This window comes from Anser brachyrhynchus (assembly GCF_964034855.1).
Source record: "Anser brachyrhynchus genome assembly, chromosome: 3".
NCBI classification, from domain to species: domain Eukaryota; kingdom Metazoa; phylum Chordata; class Aves; order Anseriformes; family Anatidae; genus Anser; species Anser brachyrhynchus.
In genome coordinates this window covers 119,798,022-119,813,921 of record NC_137696.1, presented here as the reverse complement: position 1 = coordinate 119,813,921, position 15,900 = coordinate 119,798,022, and the positions used below count along the sequence as shown (strand labels likewise).

The 15,900-nt window shown below is 38.9% G+C and overlaps 1 protein-coding gene across 2 annotated transcripts in view; it reads right to left on the bottom strand.

Moving 5' to 3' along the window:
• Positions 1–985: 985 nt before the first annotated feature.
• The window catches only part of PTCHD4 (patched domain containing 4), a 99,368-nt gene continuing 84,453 nt past the window's right edge, over positions 986–15,900 (bottom strand). For both annotated transcript variants that reach the window (XM_080584916.1, XM_080584917.1), the window contains exon 3: positions 986–12,543. In XM_080584916.1, the coding sequence (XP_080441042.1) occupies positions 10,910–12,543 (1,634 nt within the window). In that variant the 3' untranslated portion in view covers positions 986–10,909. The remainder of the gene's footprint in view (positions 12,544–15,900) is intronic.

The window sequence follows — 15,900 nt, the reverse complement described above, 5'->3', positions numbered from 1 at the left end:
AACTTGAGGCCATCCCCTCTAGTCCTGTCACTGGTTACCTGTGAGAAGAGGCCGACCCCCAGCTCCCCACACCTTCCTTTCAGGCAGTTGCAGAGAGCAATAAGGTCTGCCCTGAGCCTCCGCTGCTCCAGACCAAACACCCCCAGCTCCCTCAGCCGCTCCTCACAGGACTTGTGCTCCAGGCCCTTCACCAGCTTCGTAGCCCTGCTCTGGGCGCGCTCCAGGGCCTCGATATCCTTCTTGTACTTGTACTGAGGGGCCCAAAGCTGAACACAGTAAATTTACTCAGGGGCCTGAGATCTGCTGGTGCACCTTCATTATCAAAAGCAAGAGAAGTGACAGCACAGAGGCAGGGGCAAAGGGACAGCACTGAGCACCATGAGCACAGGTTCCCTCAGGCTTCCCAGAGCTGGTCAGAGGAAAACTGAGGAAACAATGTGCCAACACTACTGCTGAGGACAGAGAAGCTGAATACTACCAGGGTTGTGGAAGCAGGGGGAGAAGCTGAGACATAACTTGGTGAGAAAGAAGGTGTTGACATGAGTGGGTGGTGGAGAAGGAAATGGGTCATGTCCTATAGAGGCAATTATCTAGTCAGCCCTTTCTGTGAAACTTAAACATTTGGTTGCATTTAGCATAGCTTCAGGGCAGCTGTAAATTGTTTATCTGCTGATAGCCTGCGAGGGTCCATATGTCAGCTCAGGGCTGCCAACTCCCTCACCCCCTCTCCCCAGTCTCTAAGATGCCCTGCACACCTTGTGAGGTGCCAGTTCCTGGTGCTGCCCAAGGTCTTATCTTCACGTTTGCTCTTAAAATACGTAAATAAATAAATAAATAAAATAAAAAACGACAACAACAAAACAAAAAGCCTGTACATTTCCTCTAAAACTAAATGTGGGGGAACAGGTACCTGACAAAATCATCCTGTAGTGTGCATTAATACTGAATATCTTTCCATTAAAGAAAGGGAAAATTCTAATATTAAAGACGAATATATTTTATTGAAGAATCCAATCTTTCAAAGACATAAGTATTTGGTATAGAATTTCAAGCTCAGTAAAAGGCTTTTATACAAATATGGTCATGGTATAATCTTGAAAAACATTAACAGTTTTCAGCAACAAGGGAGCTTTATGAGGGAGGGAAAACAATATTGACTCATGGTGTTTATTCGTAGCATAGTAAAATTGCCCACACCTGAGAAATTTCAGTAATTAAACACCTAATGCTAAATTCATACAAAGAAAGGTTAAGCAAATTCTACAACTTAAAAGGGAGATAGAAAAGCTAATCACCACGGGCTTAAAAAAAAAAAAAAAGAACAAACATTATGTTTAATTAGAGTGCAAATGGACATAAATAACATTTAGAAAAAAATGCCCTTCATCTGACCCTGCAGTACTTGCTTAATTCAGTCCTTTTTGTGTTCTTCTCCCTGCAGTGATTCTTGGCTGCTCACAACTGCATGGTTCGCAATGTTCCAGTCACCCAGCTCCCATCCTGGAGCCATAATGACCCATTTTAGAACCCCTTCCCCAAACAATGCAAAAAATCAAACCTATTGATACCCATCATTGGAAAATTATTTATCGGCGTTTTCATTGCAGTTACTATGAGCATAGATACCTTGGAGTGGCTAATCTGACACCTCTTTAGACACGTGCTCACAGGTATATTTTCTACTCATCCTGGGCTATTCACCAGCTCTGTTAGCTGCCGTTGGATGCGTGCAAGGGGCCTTATCCTAGAATAGCTATCTGAGCTAGATGAATTGCAGTACCTATTTCTCTCCTTTGACTACAAGCAGAAGGGGAGCTATTTGATATCTGATTTTTTGTGTGCCTGAGTTAGGACAGATGAATTCTGCTACTTCCTTTTTTGTGTGATCGTGCATTTCCATGATACATTGGCTACAGACATCACAAGGGGAAGAACTAATTTCCTGAAAAAATACTGTTATCTTTCTCATTAGACTCTTAAATACTTATATTGCCTGTATTGCTATTGAGCTTGATATTTTATTTTTAAAAAGCATTTTTTTCTTTTAAGGAACAATTTAGTTACACTGAACCTTTTTACAAATGCTGAAGAAATGCCTGATTTAAGACCCTCTGTCTCCTTTTAATATTAGAATATCTCCTTATCTCAATCCTCACTCAGGCAAAGGCTTATGTGCATATCTTTAAATACATCCTGATGGCTTCACTGAAGCCAGTGGGATTATTCACAATGTTTCTGGCTTGGCAGTTGCATCTGTTTTGGCAGGAATGGGGACTCAGTCTCTCTTCCTGGTGTGCATAGGTGTTCCTCACCAGATGCAGCCCAAGGACATGTATAGCATGCTTCTCCACTTCTGTCCCATGCATGTCATCATTCACATTTAATTTAATTAAAAAATAGCAGATGATGCCATAGTAAGTTTTATACTGGGCACAAAGCCAGTTTTTCTTTTTATTGGTAAAGCTGGATTTAATTTCATCAAGCAATTCCTCTCTCATCCATAACAGAGGCACATCTAGCACTTCTCCAGAATATCACTTGAAAGAAATAATGAATGGCATTAGAAGTTTAATATTTTTATTTTAAAAATGAGCTTTAACATCATAAAATACTGTATTCTCATTCTGAGTCAAATATCTTCTTGTTACTCTTTTTCCAGGAGAAGTGCTCAGCAAGGCTTTGTTCTTGCCTGAGTGTTGTATGACTGTAACAAATCACTAAAATGTCCCTGAGATGTTTCACATCAGGGAAATTGAAACCCTGAAAAATATATGTCCTTGGCACGGTCTTCCTATATATTGTGAAATTGCTACTGTAATTGCAGGATTTAGTATGTTATGGGAAATGGGCCTTTTCTTTTAAGGCCTCTTTTTCTGTACAACTCATATTTAACTTGAAGCAGAGATAAGTGCATCCTTATTTAGCTCAGTACTTAAACACATGCTTAAATCTAAAGATGTCCCAGTCCATGAGACTTAAGAATTTGATTAAATGAAGTCATTTACTTGAGTGCTTTGCCAGATTAAGATCTTCAGAAGTAAAATACCGATATGAATATAGGCTGCATCAGGGTCTAAAGCTATAACTTTCCAATAAAGCGAGCATTGACAGGGGATGGATGCTCTCTGGCCCTGAAGGAGGCTGGCATGGTCTGTCAATGTCAATACTATTGAACTGTCCTATATTCGGAAAAATGGGTAACTACAAATAAACAGTCTGGTGGGAATGGTCCTTGGAACATGCCAGCATCCAGACTGTGCCTGGAAATTGCTGGGGAGGGAAAGTAGTTTTCCAGGCCAAAGCTGTGCCAGGATCTTCCCTAGAGACTGCATAGTTTTGAAGACTAATTCCAGTCCCTGTGTCATACAATTACCTGGAATCACCTCCAAAGGCAATTGCCTTGGTCTTAAGAGGTTGGCCCCTAACTTCTGTACTTCAGTTGGTTGTATCATGGCCAGTATGAGCAAGTTTCATGGTACTGTTCAGTAGCAATTTGTTTTTATACATGTGGATCTTTGAGGTAGTCAGAAGAGAACAAATTCTTCAGGCCTAGCTGCTGTCACTGTTTCTAGCTGTTTTCATAGCCAGATGATACTTTTCTGAAGCTCTCACAGGAACAGGTGACTTTGCCACACTTTGTTTTTCTACCTAATGATGGAAAGTTGATTTGGCAGCAGAACTAAATTTTGCAACCACCTCTTTTTTTATTATTATTATTTTTATTATTTTTTTTTTTAATGTAGAGACGAAACGAGATCACACATCCCACAAATCCTACATATTTGATATTCAGGTTTACACACTGAGAGTAAGAGCCTATCTCTGAAGAGGTACAAACCAACATTGCTGCTGCCAGATGCTGCAACTCCATTGACATGGAGCTGAAACCAGTGGGGCTTCCTCCAAAAGAAAGTCTGCTTCTGACAAACAGGATATTTTTGTAGATCAAGATTCATCTTCACTGTGATGTGTGAAAAAACTCCAGTCTATATCAATGAGATGAAATAAGATCAAAGACATCTAATGCCAGAATTACAGTAGAAACAAAAGAAAAAAATGTTTTGGACCAAGATTTCTCTATTTGTGGAGACTTTTACAAATCACATAACTGACATTCCTATTCCAACTCCCATGTAAAAAAATTCTATCCATGAGTGAATCTAAATTCTTTCATGATACATTCTCAAGTGGCTTATTGAAACAAAAATAATGCTCTTTGTCCTTTACAAAGGAACTCAGTGCAACATCCAACATACAGCTGGGAGGTGCCAAAGCCCAGAATGAGAAGCACGCTTACAATAGAGAGCTGTCACACTACTTTGTCCTGGAATATATCCCTGCTCTGGCAGAAGCCATGCTAATCTCGTCAGGAATTTAGTACATAAACAGGATAGGCTCTGATGTGTGTTTACGAGAACTACCCATCTGATATTGCCAAAGTAGTGGTGTGGCAAGCAATGGTGACACCATTATTAATCTGTATTAGAAATACTGCCCAGAATATCCAGCAGGCTGATGCAGAGAAGATGAAGTTAAGCAGTACAATGTTGAAGTACCATTAATTTTTCTCTAGTTAAGACTGTATCAGCATTTCCACCAGAAATACTTGCTTCCAGTGGCATGTATAATTCAGCCTGGAAAATGTGCTCTGAGCAGAAACTTGGCACAAAATGTTCCTAGCAGGGACAGTATTTTCTTTTCTAGGGCATGAAGAAATATCCATTTATTTTTCTTTCTGAGACAGAAATGCAGAGGAAAACTATGCACTTCTAAGATAAAGGAGTGCTAAAAAAAAGTAATGCCTACTGTAAAAAGAACACAAATAATAGAATTTTATGAGATAAAAAGTGCAGAAAAAATTAAGCTTAATTATTTTCTGAGTTTTCTTACAATTTTCTGTCTGATGAAAGTTTCGAGCTATTTGAGTGCTGTTATAAATTAGCTGCTTCTGTAACAGACTCTGCACTTTGATGCATCCAAGCATCTCCCATTTATTTCAACAGGGTTATGGTCTCAGAGTTTAAAAAAGAAGAAAAAGAAAAAAAAAAAAAGGAAAATTTTGAAGAGGTCGAGAGCTCACATGGAAGATTAAAGTACAAAATAAGTTGAGCTGCAAAGGAAAGACAGCCTCAGGGAGTGGGAAGGAGAAACTTTACTTTCTCTAATGAGGAAGCAGGAAGAAAACTTGAGTAGTGGTGCGGGCACGTTGGTATGACAGAGAGGAGACAACGAATCCAAGGAAAGATGAAGTTTGAAACTGTTTCATCCTTCTTTGTTTTCAGCAAGATTTTGTCTGGGGGTCTGGGCAGGGAGGTCAGATCCCTATGTTTGTGCCGAAAAATAACTACCCACATCAACTTTGTTGATAAGCAACATTGCACACTACTATAGGTAGGATGAACATCTAAATTTCACATCGGATCGTTTGCTTTTAAGCCATGAAGGAGGTTGAAACACATGGGTAAAAGAAAGCCTTGTGGATTAAGATGAAAATCTTCCCCAAAACTTCCTGACTGTTGTGTCAGAAGAAGAAGTGCACCTCTCCAGTGTCAGGCAGGTGGGATTTTGTTAGGGGCTCTGCAGTGAGAAATGGGGATCTCTCAAAGAACACCTCTAAAAAAGCCCTGAAAATGTCGTGGTGTGAGGTGTTTGCCTGTGTGCTGCTGTGATGACGAATTCCAGATTACTCCTGGAGAAATGCAGGAACTCTGCCAGGCAGGTACCTCCAGGAGACTGTGGTGCTGCTGAAGAAGGAAGAGAACAAACAATGAGGGCATGGAACATGTGCTCTTGCAACATGGTGTGAATCTTCCAGTTCTCATTCACAACTGTATCACGTAAAGAAGCAGCTTTGAATTTTCTTCCCAAGGGGTTGTGAAACCCAAGATGTGATCCCTTCTTTGGTGCAAGTGGAAAACAGGTTGTAGAGAGGCCCACTCACTTGGTTTATGATTTTCCTTTATGCAAGTCTATGGTGAAAAGAAACATTTTGGGTGATGGATGAGCTTCTTTCCATATTCAGTCTCCTTCCCAGTTCAAATGTCTTCTTGTTTGAGTAAGATTGTATAGGCCAAGAATCAAAGTTTTGACTGTCTATAATCTATTTACATTATCCTCCACACAACATGCTTCACTTGGTTTCCACTTCACTTTAACCTGGGGATTTCCATCACAGTAACATACTTCTGAGACAGTCTTAACATCACTTTTTATTTAGACCTTTGTTGAAGGATACACTGCCTCTCTCTGAAGTACCCTTTTCCCTAACATGTCTCTTGTTCACTGACTGCCTAGCTTTGCTTCTTTTTAGTGTTTCCTAGGTCTTCAAATGAGATCTTGAGGTACTCAAAAACCTAGCATTGCAACGAAAAACAAGTTATTAAAGTCTATAATTACAAAAAAAATTAATCTAAGAGACTTAGCATTGTGCTTCCTTAAGGACAATAAGCCAAGTTCTTGTCATAGTGAAATATGGAATAACTCCATTGAAATAAATCTTAATTATGCTTGAGTCACTACTCAGTGTGACTTAATTAAGAGCAGAGCAGTGAGAGCCTTTTAGGTAAAAAAATAACGCTGATTATACAACTACTTTACTTCATATTTCTTCCTTCCCCCCTAGTTCCTTTCTTTCCCACTGAAGAAAATTTTGAAACTAGAGTTGCTCAGCTGAACTCAGATAGATATTAGCATGTAGCAGGTTACATCCTACATAGGAAGTTTTTGAGGTAAAAGGCTGAGAATGATAGTCCTGAAAGTAATCTCTACATTATACATGCAAGGTTCCATGCATTCATACCTATCTTGGCCATAAAAAGTACGTTGATTTGTTAGGCAATAAATTTATGAAACTTCAAGTACTGGACTACAGAGGTAAAACCTTAATTCTAACAAAAAAGACAGGAGTAGGTTAGTTACAGTTAAAACAGCCAGTATGGAAAAGTGTAATGGAAAAAATTACAGGACACCTCCACTCCAGCCTCCTGAATGCAGCATGCAACAATGGCTATATAGTATAGACAGATACATTATTCAACAAGCATATCAACAATGAAGAGGTTCATTTGTCATGGTTTCACTTCTTGCTGGATAGAAAACATGCAAAGCCATATATATCATGGAAATAAACCTGTTGACTTCAACAGAGTTATCTCAACAGTGAACTTAAACTAACAGTGAGGGAATGAAACCAAACAAAGTAGGAAAATCACACAGAACTCTTGCCAGCTTATGTAGAATATATATATATATATATATATATACAGACATTAAAGGAAGATGTACACCATCCCAGGGAACTTATGGAAACTGGTTTAAAAAAAAGTATAATGAAGATCCAATATGCAGCATAGATGAGAGTGTCAAATTGTTTTGGTGTGTGGGCTATGTCCTATGTTCACACATACATATGTAGCTCCAGCTGAGCTGAAGAGGTGCCATGAGGCTGCAGAAATGGGTCAAAATTATTGAAAAATCCTGAAAGCAAAACAAGCAAAAAATAGGACAAGACATTAAAAAATATGGACTCCCCATCCCCAAATTGTTCTGGTGTGGCTGAATTATAGGAAAAAAAATCACTTTTTTAGCTTGAGAAGAAGTTTTCCTTGGTCCACGGAGACTGACATATCTGCAGAAGTAACAGTTGCAATGGTCTTTCCTGGTAGGTCTGGAAAATGGTTGGTAAGTAAAGTAACAAAATGATTTCCATGGAAGATCTGATTTGTTTTTTGCTCCATTCCTGCGTTGACATCGAAATAAAAAACTCCTAGTCCCAGAGTACATTCTGTGCATTTTGTGTCTCCCACTGCACATGTATGGTACTGAGAGAGAAACTGGTTTGACATCTCATTATACTCTAGCTCATTTGTGTGAGCCCACCCTCAATATTAACGTCTCCTGATTTCTTAGCTCACTATTCTCCCTGGCAATTGTATAAGCTCTGTTTTGCATAAAGGCCTCAGAAGCCAAACATAATTTTTGAGCTGAATTACACCAGGGAATTATCCCTAAAATAGACTCTTGGAAGGCAATTTTCTAAGGCTTTTTCTTTTTTCTTTCACTTGATGTTTGGACATTTTAGGTGGGGTTAATCTCACCAAACTTAGATGCATTGGCATTGCTGATATCTGTGTCTGAATTGCTCCGAGCTTCCTTTACCACCAATAGTCAGAAACAGGCATTTTAAAGGTGTGATTCATTTACTCCTAATGAACAGATGTAAAAAAGATGAGAGGTATCTGTCCCCCTCTTATGTCCATAAAGGAAGCTTAGATATTAATATCTACATCGTCAACATCCACAGTTAGATGAGATGAATCCCTGCTTTGATGGCTTTGGAAAATGTTACGTTCTTCAAAACAATGCATGACAGAGATCCCTGGGATACATCTCTGTGGTACAAGAGAAGACCAATAACTTCCATTGTGACACACAGAGCAGGTGGGAAAAAGGACACCTTCAGAAGTGATACACAGGGGTCATAGGTGTGCTACGATAATCCAGTTTTGTATGGACAGTGGGGGAAATGTAAGAAAAGGTATAGAAGCCTTGACATTCAGAACCAACTGTTCTGAAAAGGTGGATATTGTACAATGTCTTTGAGATGCAGATCACAGTCAGTAAATACTTCCCAACTAGAGACACATATAAGCCATAACCCAACATTAAAACATCCCCGCTCTTAAATCTTACCAAACTATTTAGACCTCAGTTTTGCAGCTGACCCTTGAATATCTTGGGTCAAAACAATAACCTTGATCTAGATACACCTGAAGTTTAGGTCTGGATTCAAACTTTGGAAGCTTTGCCTATCTAGAAAGTTTACCTTTCTCTAAAACTTGTTGCACAAGTTGAACAATCAAGAGCTTTGACCACTCCTATAACACAGAGGTCATTTTTTGGCAAATGGTAATGGCAAAGTACAGAAAAGACAGAGAAGAGAAAAACTGCATATCTTGAAAACAGAAGCAGTTAATGAACATTAGAACTGACATTCACATGGCTTTTTGTGCTGCAGGTGAATTTTGTCTGGCTCTCCCTAACCATGAAGCAGTAGAAAGAGGTGGGAGATGTCACAGAACAAAGAATCAACTTCTTGCAGAGATTTTTTTAGTGAAACATATGTACATACTCTCGTCAGCAAACTCTGCATGTCTGAGACTCAGTTAACCAGCCACAAATAAACACGTATACACATTTTGGAAAGCAAACTGCTTCCAGATGTCTTTTAAAGGTACCCACAAGTAATACAAAGTAGATATAAACACTCCATATAGTGATATCTTTACATAGTGTCCTCATGGATACTATATATTCAGGAAGACGTTGCTCATGTAGGTGATGCTATACCATATTCCAGAGAGTAGAAAGCAAGCCCTTTTAAAATACTGAAAGGGGAGATGGACATGGCGAGCTCCAGTGCTGAACTGGGCCAAGAGCAAACTGAAATGGCTAAATCAGTTTTCATCCCTTCTCTTGGGCTACTATGCCGTATAGCAGAGAAAGTCATTCATAGTTCTTTACAGTACAATTTCTAGTGTCACATAGTAACTGTGGATTTTCTGCACTCTTCTGTGAAATTTCAACTGCCAGAGCAAAGCTTTATGTTGCAGACAATCAACACTCAGATATTTAGGAGTAATAATAATAAAGACATTCTGCCCTCCCCTCCCCTTCCCACAGGGGACTGATCTTTTTACAGCTAGGGGTTTCTTCAGCCCCACGCAAACCTGTTGGTTTTTTTTTTTCTTTTTCTTTTTCTTTTTTTCTTTTTAATGTTGCAAGTATTTGACTGATGTTTTGCTTAAGGAAGGCGAAAATCCCACTTCCTGCAGCATATTGCAGGGATCAGCAAACATATCCCTTCATCTGTTGGACCAAATACACAATAATAATACTGTGCGAGTGCTCCAGAGCTGACTCAGCTGTAACACGATCACATTATGTCTGTGATATGCAATCCATCATTACATTTAAAGCGCCTGCTTGATTAATATTCAGTATTTAATGTCAACACTGATAAATTAGGATTCAAAAGTGTTACACTGCAGGAACTGCAAATACTGCTGCAGTGGTAATGGCCTGGGTTAGTTTCATGGGATCTGCTAGTTCAAGGGGAATTTCACAATTCAGAAATGCCAAAATGCAGGTATGGTGATAGCTACCAGCTGTGACCTCTTGGGATAAATGGCATGTGTCAGTTTTAAAGACACTAAATGTTAGATTTCCAAATGGTCAATGGTAATTTCTTCTCTTATATAAACAATAACTCTCTCCCTTGGCAGTACAGCTTTGCCATCTAAATTCACACTAACTTGAACTGTGGTGTTGTAGATATACATGATATACTGAAATTGGGAAGTACTTTGGCTTAGACTGATTTAAACATCGACTTCCCAAGTGCATAGGTTTTATCTTAAACAACTTGCTCAAGAAAATAAGAAAAAAAAATACCATGGCATTTTTAAATCTCTCTTGGTTTTGTTCCCTTTTCTCAATTGCAATGTTTTGTTTGTTTTCTTGTGGACAATTTTGTCAAAGTATTCTGTCTTTTTTTCACTACTGTTTACTTAGTGGTAACTTTTCTTTTCAACTTTGCTTCAGTCTTAATTATGACAGAACAGGTAATTCCCATTAGAGCTACAGTTTGAGATACAGGAACATTTAATGGCCAATAGACTCTTCCCTGGTGGAGAATGAGGATTCAAAGGAAATATTTGTGATTATTTTTACTTTCATTATTTTTGTTAAAAAAAGTTTGCACCTTGATGTGTCATGAATACCCCTTCTTGATCTTCCTTTGCCTTGTCAGACCTGGCCAGCACAAGCAGCTGAGATCTTTGCTCTATTTTCCCTGCATCTCTGTGCAACGCTTTTTTAAAAAGAGGAAATATTATGATTTCTGAGCCTTTCAGACTGCTGTCACATGATCAGGATTCTCCTGAATTTCTATGCATTCGATCTCTTCTCGTTCCTTTCTTTTGGCTCGTTTCTTTTTCTTGTGGTGCTTTTTGGAAGGTGGGAAAAAGGTTAGAAAGACAGGCAAAATAACAAAACAGTGCAGAAGTGTGCAACTGCCGGCAAGCAGCAAGCATTTGAACAGTGTGAAGGTCAAGTTTGAAGGCACAAAGAGAAGGGGGACCAACCCTATAAGAAAAGAAGAAATGTTCTGCAAAATGGCTGTCCCATGCTCTTGGAGGGAGTTCTTTATACACTGAGTTCGGGTGTGCTCAGTTGCTAGTACAAATGTATAAAGCAGGGGTGCACAGTGATCTATGGCAAAATTCAAAGTGTAGATAAGGCACAGTATAGAAATGCAATCCATGTCTACATTCCATAAGGTCATCAAGCCAAGGACACCCAGCTCTATTGAGGTGACACTGAGAATTAACCAGAAATTTCCCAGAGGGTGGATAACCAGGAAAAAGGTCAGTATTAACACCAGCAGGATGCCAAAACCAGAAATCAGGACAGGCATAGTTACTGATAAACCGTAGTGGTCCATGAAAACAAAGGTAGGATTGAACACAATGAACTTGATGCTCTGTATAAGAGAGAGCGGTCTCAGCTTCTCCAACAATTCCACTGCCTCCCTCTGTGTGTTTTCACTAGTCCTGGCCACCAGGTACAAACGAGAAGCAATAATGTTGTTCTCGTCTCCAGCTTTGGAGAAAATGATGTCATTTTTGAAGTGCTGGAATTCTGGCTTTTTTAAAAAGGAGCTCTGGAGGATACTGATAAAGTCACTTTTGTTGGTTGCACTAATGTTACCCACTCGAAGGTACTGGTAATACTGTTCAATCCAGGACACTGTGTTGAACCCCTGGCTCAGTGTTTTTAGGTCTTCTTGCACAGTGCCATTCCAGTACTCCAGAGGTTCATAAATATAGAAGCCTATCACTGGGCTGTAGTTGCTGAAATACTTTTGCTGTATGAGGGCATAGGATACACTTGGAGACTCACTGGCAAGAAGGTTGATAATGTTGGCTCCATCGTTAATCTGTAAGCACCCCATAAAGGAGAAAGAGGCATAGATGAGATACAGTATCACCACAAATGGTTTGACATAGATGTTGGTAATCCACTCATTGTAATGCTCTCGGAGGAAATGCTGGATAAAGTGATGCTGGTACGGGTTGGTCTCATGATGAGAAGTATGCTGATGACCATCGTTCATCATGGTCTGGAACCACACAGGTTTCCGGTCCAGGTATTCTGCTGAAGGGATTTTACAGCAGAAGATGCTGTGATAACGATTCTGCTCCAACTGGCCAGCAAAGACCAAGCAGGAGCCGAAGAAGGAGAAGATATAGAAATAGTTTAACAGGATTGAGACACACATGTTCTGGCAAAAGACTTTTACAGCTTCAATGTTGGTGAAAGGGCTTGCACCCATGCCGAAGGCTATGAAATACAAGGAGCTTGTCATTGTATAGGAGACCATGACATCTGAGTAGGCATCTGCTACTCTGTCCTTGAATGGCAGATTCTCTCTGGTTCGACGCCATCCTGAAAGAAGTTCAAATACTCCTTTGGTTCCATGACCTGAAATGAGAAAACAAAGCATATACATGTGCACAGATAAAGGAGGTCTACTTTTTCATCCTCCAGCAGTCAAAAAAAAAAAAATCATCTAAGATTTTTTTATGATTTTGTCAGCATTTAAACAAATGAAAAATTGTGATGTGTCTGTGTAAAGCTAGATACCAGAAATAATATGCAGATATTTAGATGAACAGCCTGATATTCTGAGACTTTCAATGCTTATCATCCCTGCAATGAAATGGTGAAATATCATTCGAAAGACACCCATCGATTTTAATGAACAATTCCCAAATGAACTGCCTATATAAGAAAAAGGAAAACATTAAATTTAGCTTAAGTTCAGGGTTCTTTCTCAAAATTCCTTGTGGCAACTTACTGCATCTCTCAAGGTTTACGGGATTCATTTTGAAACGCTTACTAATACAAATCACAACATTTTCTTCCAGAAAATAGAAATTAATGGTGTTATTGGAGAAATAAATTGGTTTGACCAAGAGACACCTTGGTTCTTAAGGCCTGACGAAGGAAAAAATATACTGCCATCAAGTGACCAGATGAATTTGTATGATGGTTGTCTACCTTCTAACTAAAACTGGCACTTCTCAGTGATTGTGTGCAAATTTCCACACTATACTAAAGCTGACATGTTGGTGATAATGATGGAGAGTATAGGAGTGGCTAGATCCTTGGTTCACACTAATTGTCTGGAAAACTTATGTTTTCTTCATGATTGTCTCCCTCTCTCTCTCCTTCTCTCTCAGCTCCTCCTGGTGAGAAGGAATTCCTTCAGTTCACATAAGCAGACATTCAAGAAAGAGACAGAGGCAAACAGTGCTCCAGAGGTTCTTATTTTGTATTAAATTCTGAGAACTATTTTAGAGATATATTTTTTTCTGCTAGAAATGGAATCTTAAGTGAGATTTCCTGTCATTTTACTCGTCACAGCCACAGTCCAGAAAATCTACAGCGAATAAACTTTGAGACAGAATGAAAAAGTTGAAGCTAAGCTTACCGGAAAAGGTTTAACTTGTAAAAGATATTCATTATATACATATATATATTCACATAATTTATATGTGGATTATATATATTTGTTATATATCTAACATCTATATATATAGATAGATATTATATATATTATATATCTATAGATATACATATCTAATATATATATTATATCTTACATATATCTAATATATTATATATATTAGATATATATTCTTTTCTTATACATTTTTATAATGTATATTATATATATATATCTCGGATGCATAATATATGTATATTATGATTTATATATATATCATTCTATTTACCAGTAAAGAATTACACTTTGGGAGGAAAAAATAAGATTAAAAAAACACAGCTAAAAGGGTTTGACTATCAAACAAGTTTTTTGTTCAAAAAGTAAAAACACATTTTAATGGAAAAGAGGAATGTTCTCTGCACTTTGGATCAAACTCTGATAAAATTCTGAACAAGATAATTAAACACCTTACTGAGCAGAGAAGGAAGTAGGAGATTGCAGGTATTCATGTCTCTGTGTGCCTCTGCTCTCTGCAGTAGAACTGCATGCAACAAACCAGGAGCTAATTTTCTTGTAACTAAACCAGAAATGTGACCAGGAGATTTACAAATAATGAAGTGTGTAATAGTAAACAAAAAGTCTGTTGAGTTTGTTTTTTGATTTAATTTGTTTGGTTTCATACAGCTGCTTATGTTGCCCAAAACAGACTCCTGACAGCCATTCTAGACAGGGTAGATTACAATATAAACTGACAAGTTCTTCGAACGTTACCTGTTTTACTGCAAATCAGTATCCCCAGTGAAAGATAAATATACAGTAGTACAGAAATCTTGCAGTTAGCAAAAAGCCTGTGTGGCAATACTGCTGTCTTATGAATCAGTATCTTGGTTCAGAAGGGACCTTGGAGTCCCTGGTAAGTTTAGGGTGAGTCAGTCCAAATTCCCAAAGCACAGCTGTTTTGTACACTGTCACATTTGGACTGTCAAGCAGAAAGAATCATCTCTTTGGGCTGTGAAAAGCTGCAGAATTAAATGACTAGGCTGTGATTTTATATTGTGCTTAAAGCAGGAGTGTAGGTACCCTGTGGTGTGTGGACCAGGCTGGCTGGTCTTCACTTCCAGTGCCCATGGCCTGGCATGGCTTAATATAATGCTATAGGAGCTGTGTGTTATTCTGTTTTGGGGACAGTAGAGCACAGTGATTTTCCTCAAGTCTGTGCTCACCCCATCTAATGACTGATTTTGAAATCCAGACATTTCTGATGAAGGGCCCTGTAACGTACAACATTATGTCTTAAAACTTGTTCATATCCGATATGTCTATAGTATCTCTCTTTCCAGCTTCTTGCCCCTTCTCTTCTAGTTTTAGGAACCCCTCTTTTCTCTCTTTCTTTGTTTTCTTCTGTTATGAGGAATGCAGAGGGTTTGAAAAGCAGTACAGGATTTCTACTCCTATTCCTGCTATACTTCCTCCCACCTCCCTAACCCATCCAGCCTCTTCCACCAGGGGCAGAAGGATCACACTGAGCAGAGATGCTTCTTTCTACCTCTGAGTTCCACCTCATACTCCTACTCTCCCAAGTGCCCGTCTGTGATCTAAGACTAAGGGAAACCATGGTTTACAGAGCTCACGTTGTGAACCCTCATTTAGGTCGTAGCTGAGACTCTGATAACATCTTTCTTCTGTTCTCCCTGTAACATGACAGTAGCCACACTGATTCAAGCCAAAAGTTGCTCTACCTCTATATAGTTGATGTTACAAAGTACAGGGACAGATTTATTTATTTTATTTTTTTAAAGACATTGGAAGCAGGGCTTATATAGAGCAATTTTTCCATTTCAGCTGTGAGAGTCTGGCATTTAACCAAAAGGTCTGCCAAAACCAGAGGCTGTATTTGCAACCTCATGTTTGGAGACGTTGAGGGACGTTTATTCATCTGTCAAATCAATTTTTAAATTCACTCATACTTTTGGCCACCAAAACTTCCTGCTACAAGAAGCTCCATAACTTTATTACTTTCTGAATGAAAAAATACATACGTTTGTTTGGTTCAAACTCTGAGCCAGTATAATTTTATGGCTGAACTAAGCAAAATGTAAACTTGTTGTTCCATGAGTAATGGCTTTAATCAAACCTCCTGTCCAAAGGATGTGTCCTTTTTTCCCAGAATCGCCCATGTTAAGATTCACAGCATCCTTCCTCCTTCTGACACCTCTCCTTGATCACATGTCCACAGCTATGCATGTGCTCCCTGGCTGGCTGTCCAAGATGCATTTGCTAATTTGCCATCTGGATGTAACAAATTCAATACCAAATAGCTGAGTTCTGCC